The 21,754-nt window shown below is 34.8% G+C and overlaps 5 protein-coding genes across 7 annotated transcripts; 3 read left to right on the top strand and 2 right to left on the bottom strand.

Annotated features, from left to right (window-relative positions):
- Positions 1-3,885: 3,885 nt before the first annotated feature.
- On the bottom strand, positions 3,886-5,374 carry LOC106336562 (arogenate dehydratase 3, chloroplastic). The gene has a single exon (XM_013775414.1). It carries the CDS (start codon positions 5,216-5,218, stop codon positions 3,938-3,940), a length of 1,281 nt encoding a protein of 426 aa, XP_013630868.1. The 5' UTR covers positions 5,219-5,374; the 3' UTR covers positions 3,886-3,937.
- Positions 5,375-6,399: 1,025 nt separating this feature from the next.
- LOC106338982 lies at positions 6,400-6,951 on the top strand. The gene has a single exon (XM_013777831.1). It carries the CDS (start codon positions 6,400-6,402, stop codon positions 6,949-6,951), a length of 552 nt encoding a protein of 183 aa, XP_013633285.1.
- Positions 6,952-8,491: 1,540 nt separating this feature from the next.
- On the bottom strand, positions 8,492-12,336 carry LOC106342929 (nucleobase-ascorbate transporter 12). Its single transcript, XM_013781993.1, has 10 exons — positions 11,565-12,336; positions 11,306-11,403; positions 11,047-11,220; positions 10,854-10,954; positions 10,635-10,770; positions 10,508-10,558; positions 10,151-10,438; positions 9,838-10,072; positions 9,030-9,316; positions 8,492-8,953 (listed from the first exon to the last, which is right to left on the bottom strand). Exons 1-10 carry the CDS (start codon positions 12,073-12,075, stop codon positions 8,732-8,734), a joined length of 2,103 nt encoding a protein of 700 aa, XP_013637447.1. The 5' UTR covers positions 12,076-12,336; the 3' UTR covers positions 8,492-8,731.
- Positions 12,337-13,547: 1,211 nt separating this feature from the next.
- LOC106340528 lies at positions 13,548-15,126 on the top strand. Of its 3 annotated transcripts, XR_001269431.1 has the most exons (7): positions 13,548-13,653; positions 13,784-13,871; positions 14,021-14,161; positions 14,525-14,560; positions 14,659-14,731; positions 14,847-14,900; positions 14,986-15,126. XR_001269431.1 is itself a non-coding variant. In XM_013779397.1 (6 exons), the coding sequence occupies exons 1-5, from the start codon at positions 13,694-13,696 to the stop codon at positions 14,715-14,717; spliced, it is 324 nt and encodes a 107-aa protein (XP_013634851.1). In that variant the 5' UTR covers positions 13,548-13,693; the 3' UTR covers positions 14,718-14,731; positions 14,847-15,126. The 3 variants fall into 3 exon arrangements, 1 of the variants encoding a protein (XP_013634851.1); XR_001269430.1 differs by having other exon boundaries at positions 14,847-15,126; XM_013779397.1 differs by having other exon boundaries at positions 13,548-13,697; positions 13,784-13,867; positions 14,847-15,126.
- A 161-nt stretch (positions 15,127-15,287) lies between these two features.
- LOC106340247 (pentatricopeptide repeat-containing protein At2g27800, mitochondrial) lies at positions 15,288-16,443 on the top strand. The gene is made up of 3 exons (XM_013779128.1): positions 15,288-15,526; positions 15,639-15,742; positions 16,102-16,443. Exons 1-3 carry the CDS (start codon positions 15,369-15,371, stop codon positions 16,131-16,133), a joined length of 294 nt encoding a protein of 97 aa, XP_013634582.1. The 5' UTR covers positions 15,288-15,368; the 3' UTR covers positions 16,134-16,443.
- Positions 16,444-21,754: the final 5,311 nt, after the last annotated feature.

Genomic DNA, 21,754 nt, shown 5'->3' with positions numbered 1-21,754 from the left:
GTTTGCTATTTAATGGGCTTTTCTTTGTAATAGGCCTATTTAGGATCAGCCATGTTTGATGGATTTTATATGCATTCATTCAACCATATCTATTTACTTCCGGGTTCATTTTTCGCATTCGAACTTTCATGTTAAAATTTAGAACGGTTAAATTCTATGAATAATAAACTTAATGAATTTTTATATATAACTGAAAGTTTTACCGCACTATGTGCGGTTTGTTTGTCTATAAAATTTACAAATTTTAATGTTAAATATAACTCAAACTTCAAAGTTTAAAATAAATTAATTCAATTTTTCTGTTTATATTATACAATTTATTTTTTTTGATATAGTATTTGATAAATTAGAGTGAAATGTTTTGAAAAATTAATTATTTTTTGTTAGGAATATCATTAATTTATATTTTAATATATATTTTATATGTAAATATAGTTGAAGTTCTATTAATCTTATAGCTATTAATCATGTTAAAATTTTATTAAGAGTTCAAATACTTTATATTTAATAAAATAATAATATTTTCTATAATTTAATGTATATCACATATTTTTTTTATACATCATCTGATTGAATTTTTAAATTACTATTTGAAGAATATGTAAATAAAATTCATTTCATATAAATATATTTTTTTCATAAATATTAAATCATTTTTAATATTTAAATCTGTAAATTTGTAGCCAATAAAAATAATTCAATAAATCTTTAAATTTGAAGCTATAATTCATTTTCAATATTAAAATTTGTTTGGTATTTATTATAAAAATGTGAATTTTTAAGAGATTTCAATATGAACGATTCCATGTTTAGATACTACATTAAACTACTTTGGATAGATTACATTACACATATGCAAATATATTAGTCATCGGTATTGTGTAGAAAATGTATAACCTCACAATATTGTTTGTATGTTAAGAGTAGAAACATATTTCCATTGTTCGTAAGTTAATTATTAAACAGCTTAAGATGGAATTGGAATAGCGAGAGGCAAATTATATTTTTCTGAAAAATTTATAAAAACTTCTCACAATGCATTGATTAGTGATGCTTTAACCTAAATTGTTTTTTTATACAAACTTATTTTTGTATAACATTATAATAAAAAATGGACAAATCTTACGGTATAATGATAGATTAGATGTAACAATTAAAAAAACCTTTGCAATGCAATTTATTGAGCGTAATCAAAAGCTGTAAACGACTTATTAAATTCATAATTTTTCATCTTATAATATACTCCCCGCAGTTCCTAAAAGTAAGATGTTTCAAAAAAAATTGATGTTCCAATATATAAGATGTTTTCAACTTTCTAGGTAACTTTTACTTTATTAAAAACTGTGTAACCAATCATATTTAATAATCTATTTTGTAATTGGTTGATTACAATTATTTTATAGTTTTAACGATATTTTCTAGACAAGAAAAAACAATTTTCTTAATATGTATGTTTTTTTCATAAACATCTTTTATTTAGGAACATAGAGAGTATATTTATGCTGATTTGTATTTTTGATTGACATATATGATTTTTCAAAACTTTTAAGATTTAATTTATTTCTTCATGTTAGTGAAACTTTTATGTTTATTTACATAATATCATTCTAATTATTAATTTAGTACCTTTTAAATAGTTTTAAATTTGATTCTTTAGATATTTATTACCATTTTGTTTCAAATGATATGGAATTTTACTATTTCTGATATTTAACAAAAATAATTTTGATCTTAAATTCTTAAAGAAGTAGCATAAATATCAATCTAATTTAGGTCTGTTCTATCTTGTTAGTCTTTTGTACTAATTTATATTTTATTTTGACAAATAAGATTGCTTAGAAGATTTATATCTTTCTAAGACATCATCTTATCTTTTAGTAACAAATCTTAAATCAATTTTATTTAGATGGAAATTTATTATATTTTAATATTTAATTACAATTATATATGTTAATTTTTCAAGTAAATACCCTAGATATTAAGTTAATTTCTTGTATGTACTTTTTTAGTTGTTTTATAAATATTTTAACTTACTTTTTTCTGAAAAATGATTTAAACTTTTATTTTGACATAATATTTTTTTTTGAAAGTTTTACAATCAAGACATATTTTATGTTACTTAACCTTTGATGTTTAAGTTCCAAAAAATAGTCTAAATATCAAAATTTAACTGTTTTTAGTTTAGTTTTTATGTTTATTTTCATTTTGTTTTGAAAGTTATGGAAGTTCTAATGTTTTTAAAATGCAATTACAGTTCTGACTAAACATATCTAATAGGTTGTTTAAAGTTCTACGTGGATCTTTGAATGCACGTCACTGGATTTTTTTGGGGATGATTTTTTTGGATGATGTGTGTGAGATGTTTCAAAGTCGAGAAAGATATTTTTGCATAAATTTGTATAGATTTGAATGGGAGATAGCCATAAAACCAAAAAGCGGATATTTTTTCGAATCTAAGAACATGTAAGGAACGAAAATATAGTGGTTAAGACGTTTCTATGATAAAAAATGAATTATACTATATTTTCTAGAAAGACACACATAAACAAAACTTGGGACCGTAAGCCCAGTAACCGTAAATCGTAGGGGAGGAAATGACATGTTCTCAGAACACGTGTCAAGGCGGGGGCTAACTTCCTCCGCCAGAGCCAGAAAAGATGATCATCGGAACTCCACCATCAGCGGAGGCCATTCAAGCCGAGCAGCCGTCATAGATATTCAACCTCAGAAACTTAGTCTGACGAATCGTCATTTCTAGAAGGATAAGCACCATCATCAATCGATCAAAAAAACTTCGATCTTCCTGCAAAAATAAGCAATCATCGTTGTAGATAAAGTTTAGCTTGAAGATGAAACGACCTTAAAGAAAGGGGAGGAAGAAAAAGAGGATCAGATCGAAAGTCGGTGAAACATGTGAAACGAGAAGCGGTGATCAAACCAAAGTCGGCGAAATCGGTGCTTTATGAGCCACCGTTTCCCGGAGACAGAGCCCACGATGAGGTGCTATGGAAGTCACCCCAACCGAGAGTCAAAAGCCTGATAATCAAGAGTGGAGTCCGAGAGGATCGGCAAACCAACAAAAACGAAAGCTCTCTCTCTGTTCTTTGTGAAAGGTTTTAGAAAGGGAATAGAGATGAGAGAGAAAGCTCTAAAGGATAATTGTGTTACAGAGTATGTATATTTACCCCTCTTCGAAAAATCTCTCAACTCGGCCGATTACTCGCCGGAAAGTCGGGAAACGGTTGGTGACTATGGCGATTTGCCTCGAAACGTATAGTTATCGGATTTTTAAAAAAAAATCTTCCTGTTGTAGACTTTAAGTTCTAAGTCGCATATTAGATCATAGATTTATAGTATTTCGACTAAAAACACGATATTAGCAAAGAAAAATAAAGAAATGAGCGTTGAACCATGTTAGCAACATACCATTAGGCCACAAAAGAATTACAAAATGAGTGAATATATTTAATATATAACTCTTAAAATCACATAAAATTAAAAAACAACTATTCGATTAATTTTTGATTAATTGATTCGGCACTACACCTACCTAACCGAACATTGATATTCTTTTTTAATTGAATTAACCACAGTGTCCAGCGACCAAGGTCAGTCAGTCGGTCCCAAATGCAATGTTAAAGTCAGTCCGAGATATGCAATGTTAAATTATCTGGTGGCGATCGAACTACGGATTCACCGTACGGATTCACCGTATTGGAGTTATCCTTTAAGTGTCACTATCACTAACGGAGTATTTCTTTATCCACGTCTGCACTCCTCAAAACAAAGATCCATCATCAATCAACCATTAAAGTGAAAAAAAAATGACATGTTACTACAATGAGCTAAATAAAAAATATCAAAAAAAACAAAACACCCAAAAACTTATTGAAATTTTCTTTAAACTTTACTCCCAATGATTTTACGTGGTATAGTGTTACAATGATAATGTAGATGACGACGAAGAAGGCGGCGATGGTGACCAAGAAGTCATATCCATCGGGTAACTCCCCAAGACACGTAAGAACGACGTGAACTCCTGAACCTCAGAAAGCGCGTTTTGCGCACGCGCCTCCGCCATCGAAGCCTCGAAGTCAACGTAAAACATATACTCGAAATGCTTAGCCGTCCCGACGTTAGCCTCGTCGACGAGCCTGATCGGGACATTGTGGTTAGGCCTCGACTCGATCTTCGTCAAGCTAATGTTCCTAAACGCGAAAGCCGAGAGCACCTTGAACAGAACGCACGTGCCTTTCTCGTGCGCGAACACAATACTCGTCTTGAACGGCCTATCCGTCCTCGGTATGATCGGCTCACGCGCCAGCATCACAAACCGCGTGACGTTACTCGCGTCGTCCTGGATCCCGTCCGCGAGTATCTCCAGCCCGTAGATCTCCGCGGCGCGTGCGCTCGCTATCGCCGCGGTGTCGCGGACGTTGTTCGCGGCGATGAACTCCGCGGCTCCGGCGGTATCGTCGACGGCCTCACGCGCGACGTTGAGGCCGAGTTTGGTGAGCGTGTGCTCGCACTGAGCGAGTCCCTGAGGGTGAGAGATAACGCGCGTGAGGAACTCTTTCCGCACGCCGGGGAGAGCCAAGAGACAGTGGTGAACAGGAAGCTGAACCTCTCCGACGATGTGGAGACGGTGACGGAGGAGAAGATCGTAGTTACGATGAATCGAACCTCCGAGAGAGTTCTCAACAGGCAAAACCGCGCGATCCGCGATCCAAAGCTCAACCGCTTGAAACGCGACTTCGAATTGATCGCACGGAATCGCTTGACAGTTAGGGTAAGCTTTACCGGCGGCGGCTTCGGAGTACGCGCCGGGGACGCCTTGGTACGCGACTCGGAGATTAGATCCATGCATCGGAGCGGGAGATAGATCCGTAATGCTGAGAGGCGTCGTCTTCTTCGACTGCTGATTCGGAGCCAACGAGTTGTTATCGAACGGTACGAGATTCAGAGACGAGGTCTCGGCGGAGCCGTTGCTGTGACCGTTAACGGAGGAGAGTAGAGAATCGGATTGTTCCTGAGAAACGACTTTGCTAGAGAGAATGGCCCAAGAGCTTTGCCAATCTGATCTGCTTGAGCCAACGGCGGAAGAGTCGGATCTCTTGCCGCAATGAATGAAGCGTCTCCGTGAGGCCGTTACCGTCGCCGGAGTTTGGGAATATCGGAGCATTGGATTGTGAGGAGAAGAAGGTAGAAGAGTTCTCATTGTTGAATTGAGAGTGTGAGAATGATGTTTAAGTTTTGTTAAAGGAGGAAGACAAGTTGAGTGTTATAGGAGAAGAGAAGAAGAGCGTGGAGTGCTCTCCTGCCTCTCACGATCCTTCACCTACCACCATATACACACATTTGTTTTTTTTCTTTGTTGTTGTGTGTTTAGTTTGGTTAAACAACACTTGGACTTGGTGGTGGGCCAAACCCCATAAAATCCCAAAAGATGTATGTATAGGTTTTGCCGTTTTGTAAAGTCTTTAAAAATCATGATTTTTTTCTAAAAATAATAAAATATCATCTAGGAGTTTTTTATAAACATTAATTTCTATAAATTGGTTTATAACTTAAAAAAAAAAACTTTTATAACCTTCTTTCAGTATCCATTGCTACTTTATAAAATTTTATTAATATGCTAGAAAATTTAGAAAATTATCAAACATTTGATTATGTGAAAACAAATGTTTTTGACGCTCGTAAGTCGAAAACAAATGTTTTTGACGCTTGTAAGTCAAAAACAAATGTCACATTAAAATTTGATTAAGATCTAGATTTTTAAATAACAAATAATATATTAGTTTTCTCCAGTTTTAAAAATCTTCTCAATTCAAATTTATAAAAAAATGATTGATATTTTTTACTTTAAAACTTATATGGATCACACAAAACAAACATTATTTTCTAAACATTTATAGTTGATAGATTTAATATTCAAATATTATGTACACAATTTATTTTCAGATTAATACAAAATTAGAAATAAACTAATTTAATCTGAACAAAATCCATGTATTTTTTGTTTAAGCTGTAACTATAACTATTTTATTCTTAATTCTGTGCAACCAACAATTTGTTGGAATATAATTTGTGATGCACGTTGTTGTATGTGTGGGGCGGGGCAAAAGAGGAATCAACTAACTAACCATGTATTTTTCGAGTGTCCTCCAGTTTTACAAACATTGACATTTTCTATGATTTTTTTCTCTCCAGCGATTTTTCCATCATCGTCTATTTTCACCAATATGGATTATCTATTTTGGAGACTACCAAAAGAGGAGGATTTAATTATTATCCATAGATATTATGATATATTTGGAAGACTAGAAATGACAAGATTTATTCAAACAGGGACGGCAACCCACAGGAGATATTGTGGATGGCCGATGTGGAAAGTAAGATATGGATGGAGGCACAGGTAACCGTGAATATGGTCCTATGGAGAATTTCTATAGCGGGAGTTTACAACAATATGCGGCTCTAGCCCTGGAAGGTTTTAGAGTTTGTTATATTGACGGAGCTTGGAAAGAGGAAGACATGTTTACGGGACAAGGGTGGTTTTGCAGAAAGAGTGGCTCGGCTGATGTCATGATGGGAGCAATGAATCTTCGTAGAAGTTTGTCACCTTTGCATGCTGAGTTTGAAGCACTAATTTGGGCAATGGAATGCATGAAGACCTTCCAATTTTCTGACGTAGTTTTTGCGACGGATTGTTCTCAGTTGTTGAGGATGGTGTCGACACCTGATGAATGGCCTGCTTTTTCTACACACATAGAAGAATTCAACCGCGGTAAGACTTTTTTCCCTCATTTCCGGAGCAGATATATCCTTAGAGCACAAAATACCTTGGCGGATAAGCTTGCAAGCGGTGCGAAGAATTCTCCTTCAGCTTTGCTTTATGTCGATTCAGTCCCACCGGTTTGGTTTGCTAGACCGCTTGGAGTTTCTAATTAGTTTTTAGTGGATGTTGTAAAAAAAAAAAAAAAATTTGTGCAATCATTCAGTATTAATTGCAACTATTACAAATAGTTTACTCTCTTTTTGTTTACAAATTCGGACATATAATCAACAACAAAAAATATGTTAGATTACATAAAATATGCAGAATACCCTAGCCGCTTACTTATTATGGACATTTAGCTAATTGTTGTTTTTTGTTGATTATATGTCCTAATTTCCTTGGATTTATTTGATCACTTATCATTAGCTAACTATATTTGAATATCTGCCCATTTATTTATAGTACATATTTATGCTTTTTTTTTTTTGAACAAAGTACATATTTATGCTCTTGCTTGATGTAATAGTGGTAAGGGCCGGAAAAGTTTATACCAATCTACTTTTTTTTGTCAACATATCCACCTACCTTTTGTTTTGTATTAAGTACCAAACCTTTCCAAATTTTTGCATATTTTGTATACTATTTGTAACCAACTCTTCAAAGCCCATACAGATAAGCTACAAATGTAATTAAAAGTCCCCACAATTTTCTTTGAATAAAATTCCGTACTCAGGCTTCCTTTGAATGGAACGTTAAACCCACCACATATAACTACCACGGTTGTGAGAAATTTGTTCGAGATTCAGCTTGTAGTTTGAGTCCGGTTTGATGGTGATAAACTGAAGATGAGCCTTTGGACTAAAGATTGGGCTAAGTAAGGCATTCATAAGCCTAAACGCAAAGTAACAGAAGAAGATACTTTGGTAAAGTGATGCTGGCATGGACGATGTTCATCGATAAGTCAGTTAAAAGAAAGAGAAGCCCACAAGGGTATCGAAGGAGAATGATTCAGGGTGAATTAGCTAGTTTGATCCAAGGTTTTGAAAACCTAAAACACACAAGACAGAAAGGAAAAGAAAGGAGGGATTCGAGAGAAGAGAAACATAAAGAGTCTTGGATAATTAGCTGTATGAACATGTGTCTGACAACGTTAAATCGATGGTTGTTATGGTACCATCATCCTTGTAGAGGCTATTCTTGCGGGTAGACAGTGGATGTTCTTCTGATGGGTATTTATAATTACATTTATTTATACATGCAATAAACTACCCAAACCAAGAGGTTACATATCTAGTAAAGAGAAAAAGACAAAAATAGCATTACATCAAGTTTATGTTCCCAAACTAGCACTCAAGGTCAAAAGTCACAAAAATAGCACTTAATATTTTATCAAAAATCACAAACTTAGGGTTTAGAGTTAAAGGGTGGGGTTTAGGATTTAGGGTTTAGGGTTTAGAGTTTAGATTTTAGGGTTTAGGGTTTAGGGTTTAGATTTTAGGGTTTAGGTTTTATGGTTTAGGGTTTAAAGTTTAGGGTTTAGAGTTGAGAAATGAGGTTTTGGGGATAAGATTTCAAATTTTGAAAAATAAAAAAATTAAAATTTTCAAATGATAAACTTAAAAATGTGCTGTTTTGGTCATTTTAGTTTTTAAGTGCTATTTTTGTGATATAAACTTAGAAATGTGCTATTTTGGAGATTTGCCCATCAGTAAAAGTGACAAATAATTAAATCTAGTTATAAAAGGATTGATCATAATAGTCCATATAACAACAACAACAACAACAACAACAACAACATCCAATTCCACGTGCTCTGTTCAACAAACAAACTTGCGATCCAAGAAAACTCCAAGGTGTCATATAAAACTGAGAGAGACTAAAAAAACAGAGGAAAGGAAAACCAAAAGAAAATCTAATTATTTACCACTTTGCCATTGAGATTTTTGTTTCCATTCAAATGCCAACCCATTTGACCCATCTGAAAAACCTTCCCACTCTAAACGGCAGCTCATAGTCTTTAGCAAGTGCTGGTTCTCTCGTCACAGTCTCACTATCTGACCAAACATAAACCCCACGCTCTTGCCTACTCCCAGGAACAGTATTGTCCAAAACCACTGCCATGATGAACGCAATCACCATGTTCATCGATAATAGCGTGTTCATCACATAGTTCACCTGCACAAAACTCTTCACAAGTTTACGAATATTCTCCTCGAATTTAAATATTGAAAAAGGCAAAGCGTAAACGTACCCCTTTATATTGGCTGTTGAAGGGTCCATGAGAAGCAACAATGTAAGGTTGGTAATAACTTGGAACAGAGAGGTTCGAGTTTGGAGAAACGCCGTACTGCTGGAAGTAAGCAGGGACAGATAGAGAAAAGAATAGCGATAACCCCACGATTATGATGTTCCTCGAGCTTCCAGCTTCACTGTAACGTAAGTTTGAAAGACCTAAAGCCGTAAACATTGCCCACATAAAGCATAGAAGAGAAGCAACCATCACTTGAGGTATTGATGCTATAAACCCTCCAACTTTACCTGAGGATATTATCAAAAAAGGTTCCATCAGATCTCTATAATGATGAATCGTATAGTTTACATGTCTCTCTGGGATTTTGAACCGAACCGAACCAAAATTTTCGGTTAGGAGTTGGGTTTGCTTTGGTTTCTTTTTTAAAAAGTTCCTTTTTTGGTTCAGCAATCTGTTACTTGGGTTATTTTTTTAAAACAAAAAAAATTATAACTAAACCATACAAAAACCGAAACGAACTAACCAAATTTCAAACTAAACTAACCAAAATAACAAAATCAACCGAATCTAACCGAACTTAACCGAAGTTTAACAAAATTAAACCAAAATATGACCGAAATCAAAAACTTCATTAGGATTTTCAAAACTCAAACTAACGGAATACCGAACAAAACTTTTTTTCGGAATAATTCGATAAGATTTGTGCTGAACTAAACAAACCGAAAACCGAATTACCTAAACTACTAGAACCCGCAGGCCTAGAATAGTTAGATGCATTTGTTAAATATTCAGTGAACCACTTACTTACCAACAAGGGATAGTATAACCAAAACACATGCGCCTAGCTCAACGACCCTGCGGCTTCCCATCTTGGTCACAGCGATCGTGTGAACGTTTTCGGTTAAGGTGGTCGAGCCAGTACCTGTACCCCATAAACCGGCTAGGAGACTCGTGACCCCTTCAAGACCTATTGCCCGGCTCACAACACCAGGCGTAGGAGGCATCGATGCTACTAAGAGAGAAGATGCATGGTACGAACCAACCTAATAAACATAAACTGATTAGTAAAAAAGTACGACACATTTGTCTTCAAAATTTGTTGATAGAAAAACAACACTAACCGAATCTACTGAAGCGATTATGGAGACCACACACATGACAAGAGACGTTTTCCAGGTGAATATCGGCACACCCCATTGCAAGGGGTAAGGAAACCTAAACCAAGGGGCAGATCTAAGGGCGTGAGAAGTGTCAACACGACAGTACTTCATTCTGGTCATGTATTTTCTGCAGTGGTTTGATACAACGTTTGAGACGGGTACATTGGGGTCACAGCCTTTGTAGGTGTAAGCTCCTGCTTCGGTTAAAAGGAATGCAGCTGCCCAAGTGATTGCAAGACTCAATGGAACCTGTTTGTAAGAAGTTAAGAAAATCAGATGTAGAGTGGGACATGCCAGATGAATACCACATGACCTTACCGCATAGATAAGGAAAATCCGATGGCTTAAGATTGAGATTTTCCGGAGATACTGCAGCAGAAATTGTAAAGTATCAAATTATTTATTACTTTTCAAAAGCGGTTAATAGTAACTTAAACAAACTTACAAGAGCAAAGATGACTACAAGAAGTATCTGCACAACACCGATCTCAATACATTTACCAACAAGCGGGAAACCGTAGCTGTAAAACGAAAGTCCAACTGCAGCTATTGTCGGAGCAACAACTACTGGATTGATCAACCTATTTACAAGGGTCAATAGCATTATGAAAACGATATCTAATGCTTGATTTATATATATGGACAAAGGCGGGAGATTATATACCTCAAAATAAGGGACATTAGGCCACTGTATCCAAGCACAGCTTGAAAAGCTGAACCAATTATGATTGCACCTTGCAGCTCTCTCATGATATGCTTGAAGTTCTACAATATTAACCAAAGCACAATACTTGATTTCAACGAACTTTTTGTTCAAGAAAAAATTATATAAAAGAGGTTTTGTGTTGTTTACATACATTGTTTGCACTCAAACCTTGAAACGCTGGAGAGTTAATGATTGCCAGAGCCGGAGCGAGAAAAATAAAAGAAGGGCCTTGAATCAAAGGAAGCCTCGACCCAAATAAAGTATGCAACAATGTAGTGATTCCACAGACAAAAAGTACAGTGGAGACAACATTTGCAATATCCTCCTATAATCCAAAAAAAAAAACAAAGATGAGATTAAATGCAATCCACAATTGATCAAAGTGGAGAAAGACTAAAAGAATCACTTACGTGGGAGCCTCCCATTGCAGGAACTATAACGAGTGGGACAAGAATCAGTGAACCTAACATGGAGAGGTAATGCTGCAAACCATAGAACCCAATTGGAACTGAAACACACAAACAACAAGTAGATGATTAAAATCAACATAATTAATCTTAAACACAAATAATTAAGAAAGAAACTTCACAGATGTATATTCTGACATATAAATCTTCAAAGGAATCTAATATAATTATAATTAAACAAATGGTTAGTTGTGTCACTGACCAAGTCCAGGAGTATCTCTGAGTCCATACTTCATATGGAGATTCCTAGCGGCTATATCATCATCAGCCATGCTCTGTGGCAGAACCTCCACTGTCTCTTCAATACGGTTCTGTCTCCTAACCGACCTGTTTGCTCCTTCACCATCGGGTCCGTTTGATCTTCCCCCATCTGAATCTCTCCGTCTCTTAACCGGAGCTGCAGCACCCGGAGGTTGTGGTTGTGGAGGTGGCGGTGGCTTGTCATTCTTAGCCTTATCTGGCTCACCGGCGGAGACAGGAGGAGGACGGAGGGGAGGCTGGCCGGCTTCGAGATCCGGGAGGGTTTCTGACGGTGTGGCTCTGGCGGAAGCAGGCAATGAAAGCTGGCCGGAATGGGAGGCGGTAGTCTCGCCGGAGAATTTGGGACGGAAGCCGGTTCGTTTAGCCCAGGTAGAGGGTGGCATTGGGGAGGATTCTGGAGCTGGAGGCCATGGACCGGGTTTAGGTCCGGGTTTCGGGTCGGAGCTTGACATTATTTGAAGATTTCTTAGCACTTCATAGTGAACTTATTCTAGATCTACAACAACAAAAAATCTCTATCGCCGGAGAAGAAAGAATGGGAACTAGGGTTTTGTTGGAAAAAAACAGCAGAAGAAAGAGAAGAGAAGAGAGGCGAAGTACATACAGTTGTGTCTGAGAGAGAGAGAGTGAGAAGTTCTGACAAGTAACAGTGAATGTGATATTTTGGAAAGAGACAGAGAAAGGTCATGGATGATTTTCAGTAAATCTAACATTAAAATTTTGATTTTAACATTTCATCTTCTTATTTTTCTTGTTTACGTAACTGCGTGATGTCATAAATCCATTGCTGATTATTTTTCTTAAATTTTGAAAAGGAAAGTACAACTTTTTTTTTTGAGCAACTAGGAAAGTACTACTTATAGAGTTATAGTATATGTTAATGTTGTCGTAAAAGTAAAACCAAGTTGGTTAAAAAAAAAGAAGTAAAACCAAGTAAGCTTTATCTGAATTTGTTTTTTATGATCTAATAAAAATCCACTGTTGATGACAACAAAATCCAAAACAACTTCTTAGGCCTGTGCATTTTACCCGGATCCGAAGGTCCGAACCGGAACCGACCCGAAAATACAGGTTCGGGTCCGGATCCGGGTCCATGCTAAGTACCAATTGGGTTTTTTTTTTGGATCCGCAGGTCTCGGTTTGGGTCCGGGTCCTACCAGAGACCCGTTCGGGTACCCGAAGTACCCGCAAATAATTGTATATACTAGGTATATTTGGGTGATTGAGTATATTTTTGGTATTTCGGATTTTTTTAAAGTTTCGGGTTTGGATTTTCGGGTATAATTGTAGGTTTTTGGTGAAATTTTAGATTTTTAGAAAATATAATTTGGGTATTCAGGTAAAATTCGGATATATTTTGGGTTTTCGGGTCTGATTTTGGATAAATTTTTGGGTATTTTTGCGGTTCTTCGGGTATTTTTAGAGTTTTAGGGTCCAGTTCGGATATTTCGGGTCTATTTCGGGTCCTAAATACCCGAACCGACCCGGATCCGAAATATACCCGAAAATTTTAGATATTTTACGGGTATTGAAATTATAGACCTGAACCGACCCGAACCGACCCGGACCCGACAAGATCCGACCCGGAACCGACCCGAAAAGTTATAGGTACCTATATGGGTCTAAATTGCTAGAATCCGAAGGATCCGGACCCGACAATACCCGACCCGAAGACTCCGATGCCCAGGCCTACAACTTCTATTTTCTGCGTAAATTTTAGCGAACATTTATATTTTTTTATTAGTATATGCTAATTTTAAAAGGACCTTAAACGGGCCGGACCAGGGCTTAACGGTGAAAATGTCAATAACCCGGCTTGGTTTATTAATCAAGCAGTAAGACAGATAATCGAAAACAATACACCGGTTATCTAACTGAACCGGGTTTAGTAATTTTAATCTCACTGAATTGAATCCTTCTTCAATTTGAAAGACGTACAGTTTGGGTTTGGGGGTTCCAATCTTCAGAATCGCTCAAATTTTGATCTCACCCGAAGCTAGAGTCTCCCTCATCAACCCTAATACCACTTTGTAAGGCCTTTGATTACGTCTTAGAATTGCACAAGGAAAGATGGGTGCGTTAGGGTGTATACAGTTTGCGATGAATCACGGTCTAAAAAGGAGTTATTTATTCTAACTAATCGGTTTGGTTCTCTGATAGATGTAAACCAATGGATTCAGAAGACTGTGAGGAGTTTACTGATGTCTTCTTCTGGCTCAAGTTCCGTGTCATCTCTAATGCCAGGCAGGTCTTTTTTACTATTCTTCTTATTTCTAATTTGATGACCATTTGGTTTTTTATTTATATTATTCCAAATTAATGTGTGGTGAACATCATCAAGCTGTTCTGTCATTTTAGGCTAAAGCTATTGAAATTTCCGTTTATGATGTTTGATAGATTTGCAAAGAGGAAGTTGGATGAATCTGTTTTCTTGGGGAATCGGCTTCAGATCTCATAATGCTCCTGAATTCGAGAGTCTCAGTGACACAAAGGACAAGTTAGAGACAAGGAGGAAAGATGTGCATTCAAGATCCAACCGTAGGATTTTCTTGTTTCTAACTTATTGCAACAACAATAAAGTTTGCGTCTCCTCCGTAGATTATTATCAACTTAAGAAGCTCTCAACTTAGAGTCACTATTTCGTCCAACTTATAGAGGATCTAAAAAAAGTCAATTGGCTGAGTTCATTACCGTTGCTGCGTTGTTGAATTGTATTTATCTTACTTGAAGTTTTTTTTTTTTTTTTTTTTACTTGTCAAACTTTAATCATAACATGTTGCAAAGCTAATCTCGGGTTTTTTTTTATTAGCTAAGTTTATTTTTGGGTTTAGAAAAAGCATAATAGATGGGATAACAATATGAACTTGACAACTCTATCTACATGTTTCATCTTGTGAACAGCCAAGTCACAAAATCGGACAATTTCTCCTCACAAAGGTAAGAAAGATTGTTTTACTTGGTCTTTCCTTCCTTTGTATCAAACATTGCATCATGACAGATTGCATCTTCCTCTCTTTTTGTTTTTTGTCGTTTAGGAGTTTGGAAAGAGAGATGGAGTACCAGTTCCATAGAAGAGACGCTCCCATTACTCTAGTTTCATCTGATCAGGTCCGTGTTTTAATTATGTCCTTTAAACTTTGGCTTGTGAAAAAAATTTATAAAAAACTTTGGCTTCTGTCTCTATTTAACAATAAAAGGGTTTTAAAAACTTGGATTGGTGTAGGAGTATTTTGGGTCAGCTTCAATGAATCAAACGGTCAGGGAGAAACTGGACAAGGTAAAGGAACCTACTACGCTAAAACATTTCTTCATTGGCTTGTAGATTCAAGAAAGTGGTAACCAAAAGAGAATAATACAAACAGAACCGGAGTTGAAGAAAACCGGAGTAGTCGATAACCGAAGAAGAATCTAACTCATCTTGGCTCTATGCTAAGCTAATCCCAAAAAAGCATGTTTAACTTAATATTAATAGCGTGCTCTTTGTGTGATATTTTGTGAATATTGAAATTTCTGGAATAAAAAACTTCGGTTTTGCTTATTCAATTTCAATGATTTATATATATAAATAAATAAATTCATGTCCTCCTTACGATCCAAACCTACCAATTTGATTTCTAAACCGGAAACCAGATTTACAAGTTTGTCCGCAAACCGAATGATTCCGGTTTAATAAAAACGGTTATCGAACCGGCATATCGTATCTCTCTAGTGAGTGAGAGAGGGTTTACAGGAGGAGAAGGGAGAAATGAATGCAACGAGCATCGCTTCGAGGTCTACCTCCATCATAAGAGCCGCCACCAGAAGAAGTTTGATCTCACCTAGACCTAGAATCTCCTCCCCAAACCCTAATTCCTCACCGTGGCCTCTTCGTCAGACTCGAATCGAAGGTTCTTCTGCTCCCAGGTAAAAATATTCCTCTGCAATTCGATAGCTTTGTTGATGATGTAAATCTGCATACTTCTTTGTAATAATTAAAAAAAAATTGGATTTTTTTTTTTTGATTTGAATCTGAAAGGTGTATGCTGCGGCGAGAACTAAGCACGCATCAACCATTTCATAGCGTCGTCGCTGCAGCTTGCCTCGTTTCAAAGCTCCCCTCTGATCTCACCTCTTATGAAGGTAATACCCCCAAAACCTGCTTGCGTTTGGTTTAATTTGTGTTTGGATTAATCTTAATTACATAGACAACACAACAATTAGCTACTCTTTCTTTGGGGGGTATGGTTGGTTTCAGTTAGTTTCCTGCAAATCAAATCTATGTACTTGTGTTTCCTTGAGAAAGATGCAACATTTGGCTCTGTTAGGTCCTTTGAGCTTCAATTCAAAAAAAAATTCACTTGAAAAAGATGCAACATTTGACTGTGTTAGAGCTTTCTTTAGGATGTGATTTATATTTGAGAGACAGAGAGAGAAAAATCAAAAGATAATTCATGTTTAAGATTCTAACAACTTTGCATTGCCTTTTTTTTTCATGACAGGTAGATTTGCTAACTATGTCAGTCCCATCTAAGAGGCAGCACCTCAAGTAAGCTTGATGGATGGATGGCTTTTTGCTCTATGATTGTTTTTTTTCCTCAAGAAATTTTCAGGTTCTTTAAGTTAAAATTTACCAACCGCATTTGCAATCTTTCAGTTTAGATGGAACCCTGATACATGTTGTATTGGTAGATGTTATCACTTCCTTTTCTTTGGGCTCTTATCTTATTAATCAACTGGTTTTTGTCAGAATGTAAGATCGTTTCTCCTCGATACAACTATATTTTGTTACATTACTTAGCCTTGGTTTTTGAGACTCAAATAAAAGATGTATTAAGCCCTCAGTGCAGTTATACCCCTTGCTTGTTATAAAGTATCTGCATAGATAGAGACTCCTAGTAGATTTCATGTATCCATGAGATTTGTGGTCTTGTCTTCATATGTCCTGTTGTGAAAATAGCTCCACTTGGGTTGCTACTAATTTTCTCGTATAGTTTCCAACGCATGAACCTATTCAGAATATAAAGTGAGTTAGTCACACTTGTTGAAGGAAAACTATTTAAACACAATACAGTTGTTCTTTGTTTATTTTTTTCTGGAATATCTCTTGAGACTTTGGTTCTCCAATCCAGCGGGTGTAACGTTTATTTGGTGAGAGCTCCATATATTCGTGGCTTCATCTCTCTTCAAGTAGGCATGCGTAGAAATCAATACCAGGTAGAGATCTCTGCAGATACTTAATTGAGAGAGACTTGAAACCAGCCATTACCACACAAAAACCTTTTTAAGACACGAAAGTGGGTACGTTCGAATGGGTTTGTTTCAGAAAGTTACAAACTATATACAATGATGAGTTTTGAAGGCTCTAGTTTTGGTGTGAGTCCTCCACAAAATTAATATGGAAGTTTCCTTTTGGGACCCGGTTTGATGCCAAAACAAGATGACCCGTCTTTATAATGATTATCGAATGGTCATTGTTTGGCTTTGTGCCACCCATGTGGTTTCAATAAAGCACTCAAGTTCGTTCCCACATACCAAGCCAAGCTATACTTCTGTTTTCTAATTTTCCACTTTGGTCAAGAGATTAAGGGTCGTCAAAACCAAATCTGATTATCTTTTACTTCTTAGTGGAAATCGGTTTATGTCTAGTCATTGATTATTTCAGTCGCCAATTGCAAATGTAAACCAAGATAAGAAAAACATTATTTCATTGTATTTAGTGTGTGAGTTTTCTTCCTATTTATTTATCTAAAACATGTTGGATAGTGTTTTTCCAATACTGATTTCGAAAAGAAAACACCTAAAACGATTGATATTGATGAAAGATTGCTTTTCTTTTGAATGTTCAGAATATTTTATGTGTGATGTATTAATAGAAACAAAACAGTCCAAGACATCACTAAAGAAGTTGATGTTTTTGGGTTGTACAAGTTCAGAAATTGAAATAGATATAAGCATTCGATTAAACAAATTATGGATAAAATCTTGTGGAATCATATTACCAAAATGAATATTATAAATTCATGTGGAGGGTTTTCCACCAAACTTCGTGTTTCTGACCTAATTATTTATATAAGGATTTTGTCAAAACAACTTTTTATTTTAACTTCGAAATAATGTCAACCGTTTCATGAGAAAGTGATTAGCTAACAAACTTTCAAGAAACCTACAAAACTACTTTCTCATATGCACACACATGTATGGCAAATGATAAATCACCAATTTAATGTTTACTAAAACTTTATATTGATTTAAAAGTCAAATTGGACTTATCTTTCAAAAAAAAAAGAAGTCAAATTGGACTTATTATAATTAACTGCTCCTAACCTCTGTAGTTAGTTGTTCACATTCTACTTATGACAACAAAGCAAAACATAACAAATCAAGTTCTCACATTTTGTACCTCAAATTCAGCACTTTAAACCAAATTTGCTTTTGATATTCTCCCTAAACGACGCCATTGATTAAGCTCATGGTTCCCTGGTCCTTAATGTACTTGCTCTCTCTCTCTCTCTCTCTCTCTCTCTCTCTCTCTCTCTCTCTGTAAATTATTTTTGTACAGAAAGTAATATAACCAGGACAGTTACAAAAAAAAGTTATATATATATATATATATATAACCAGGCCCAAACATAATTTCTTATTAATGATGTCGTGCTCGCCTGACTCAAGTTCTTGTATGAGAATCAAGATTCTGAATCTTAAATGTTATTCATCAGTGTAAGTATTTAAGTTTGTGGTCTTGTGTCCATGTTCTGGATAGATTTGGGATCTTTATTTTGAGAGAGAAAACAAAAAAACTCTGTCAGGAAATTAAGTCTGCCGAATTGCGGCAATTTGCAATCATATCATACAGAACAACGACTCACAAGTCTAATCTTTGAGTTATCTTGTGTCTAAATTCTAGAACCATGAATGGGAAGTCCGATGAGGAAAGCTAGACATTTGATGATTTAATATGTAAATAATATGTAAATTCTGCTCTCCTTTGTGTCTTTTTATTCAAATAATATGTAAATATTTTTGATACGTATCCCCGTGAACTATATTTGCGAAGTGATTTTGCCACATATCATCTTTACAATCAATTTCACAAAACAAATATGACATAGCTACTGAAATTGATGACATGACTTCCAAAAAAATATGATATGGATAATTTTATTTAATGTTGATTTATATTTTTGGCAAACTTATTAGAATATGATAATAATTCATACATTACATTTAATATTGATATTTTTTTTTGGTAAATTTTTTTAAATATGGTAATAGCTCATATATCATCTATAAAATAAATATATTCATATATAACATTTCAAATTTTGAAATATTATTACTTTTGTATAATTATACAATTTGTATTACCAAAACTTTCAAAATTTCTACAATTTTAAAAAAAATTAAATATCTAATCGTAAGATCATTAGTTTCTTATATATCTACAAATTTTATAAATATTGTTTAGGCTAAAATTTTGATAATTATACAATTTTATATCATTTTTATTAGTTTTATACAAATTGATTTAATATATATCAAATCTATATTAAATGTTAGTAAGAAAATAGTAAAATCTATAATATTTAATAAATTTTATGTTTAAATATAAGTTATATTTTAAAAAAAAATTTACTGCACATGGTGCAGGAAAACACCTAGTAAACACTATAAATACTAAGAAGCCTATGTAAACATTTTTAACATACATGAAACCCGGGGCTAAAAACTAAAACATACAGATACATCAAAACCAACACTTACCCTTTTAAACCCAGCTACATCCTACATGTATAGAGAAACATACAAAACACATACATAGAGAGGGAGTATAATATACATATGGATCGAATAGCTAATGCGTAGCTATTATGCAATGAAATGACTATTATTTTATTACAACAGTGCTGTTAATAACCTATGTGTTGCATGTGATAGAATGAGAAGCCACTTACATACATGGGTGTATTTAATTAAATATGATGGTCCGTTGTGGCCTGTGGGGACATTATATAGAGTATAGACCGTAAACCCTCACAAGTGGAATAGGGGGACCTTTCAATAAGAAGGCTTGTATATTTGTAGGGTTTGCTGTCGATCTTCCCGATTCATATCAGAATCACAATCGTCCAAATGTTCCTATCCATTGGAGTCATATTAGCTGCCTTAATGTTCGTATCCATTAATATATAAACATATGTTTTCAACTTGTGAAAGTGTTTTCATCATGAACCCATATCATCTTACTGGCTTTTAGTAATTGATGCTGACATTTGACATTGTCGAAAGATATTATTATCTGATATGTAGAGGGGCGGATCCAGAACCATTTTTTACCGGGGCACAATATCATTTATAACTAAATTCATTTAAATAAAATTCTTCATCTTTCTCCGGGATCATAAGGTAATTTCTCCAATTCATCTTCAGACATAGCTAAAGACTCAAACTTTTTTTTGGGTTTGAAATATTTTTCCATTGAAAACTTAACTGCAAAAGAAAAAAAAAACATTCCTCAAACAACAATTCTATAGTTTCTAAATTTTCATGATTTTTTATTAACCAAGTACTCACGTTTTGCTAACACAAAACATTCCTCACGTTTTGCTAACACAAAACAATAATCCTATAGTTATCAAGTCTTTATCAATTTGGAAGAAAAAAAGTCTAGCATATAATCAAATAGTTAAATCGCAAGTTCGTAACTATTGCAAATTCGTAATTTAAAATTAGACAAAAAGTAATAGTTCTTATTTAAGAAGCAACAATAATTTAATATAGAAGCTTTTTACCTGCGTTACTTTTTTGTTCGTCTGATTTAGAGTTTTTTGTGATTGGAAGCAGAAAACTTTAATTGGAAAAAATAAAAGGAAGAAAACAAAACGAAAGATGAAGATGTATTGCACTAGGTCAACTTTTCACCATCCACTTCTTTCATTAATTTTTTTTAATTTTGAATGGGTTTCTTAAATTGGGCTTTATATTTTAATTTTGGGCTACAATTATGTGTTTTTGAGTAATGATTTCACGAGAAGAATTTGTCGGGATACGTTACCTTATGTGTTCACTAATAATTATACATAACTAACTACACATAATTTTTTTTTTTGAAAAAGTAGACGGGGGCACGTGACCCCATAGACTATCACATACGTCCGCCCCTGGATATGTAGTTATCATTACAAGGCGAGCTTGGTTCATCATCTCCTTTTACACCAAAGCTTCTTTCTTTTTTTTGAACATTCACCATTCTTTCTCCTTTTCAATTTCCCGAATTCTTAATTAATTAGGCCAATATTATCTTCTTCTTTTTTTATAGCTTTGGAATAGGTCCCGTATAAATTGGTAAATTCATTAGATAAATTCTTTTAATATTTAAGTTTTTAATAACAAAAAGTCTTGAACCACTCTAAGGCTACCAAAAAAAAGAAACAGAGAATAGAAAATCGACTAATGGGCAGGTATTGATTTCGACGTACCTTCTTACCACATGCAGCGACATGATTTTTTTCAAATATTCTGAAGTTTAAAGAACCGAGTGGCTTGACCCTTTCTCTCAATTTAATTCTCTTCGTTCCTTCTAATTATAATAGTAGTTGATTATATTTTGTATAAGTATACACTAAGTCACCAAGTACGTTCTTTATGATTTCGTAATTCAGTATATACCCAAAAAACATGCTCCTCTTAACTAGGGCCAATAATCTGATGCAACTTCCAGCAAGCGATACAACACAGTTGATTCAGTAAACACAACAATAAGTACAACTAATGGTGTTGATGCCAAGCTTTATTATCAAGTTCTAAAACGCTTAAATGTATCTAATGTTTCGAAACGGATTCAAGATATATTTTCCATCCATCCATAAATCTAATAAAATTTTACGCCTCAAACTCTTTTGTTTTCTTACTGGTTGTAAGGTGTAACTCTCCACTTGACTACGAGATGGAATAAAAACGTAATTTGTCATTACTGTTTTACTAACCTACCTTTAATTTTACGGAAACGGTTTCTTTAATCATGCAGATGGTTTGGTACCAAATTATCAATAAATCAATGATATTATTTATGAATTAACTTAGAGTAGCTTTGACCCATTATATTTGAAGAATTATAATCGTAAACTCTTTTTTGGATCTATATAGATTTTTTAG

This window comes from Brassica oleracea, chromosome C4 (genome assembly GCF_000695525.1).
Source record: "Brassica oleracea var. oleracea cultivar TO1000 chromosome C4, BOL, whole genome shotgun sequence".
In the NCBI taxonomy this organism is placed as follows: Eukaryota; Viridiplantae; Streptophyta; class Magnoliopsida; order Brassicales; family Brassicaceae; genus Brassica; species Brassica oleracea.
The sequence above is the reverse complement of the archived record's forward strand: the minus strand, read 5'-3'. Positions and strand labels throughout refer to the sequence as shown.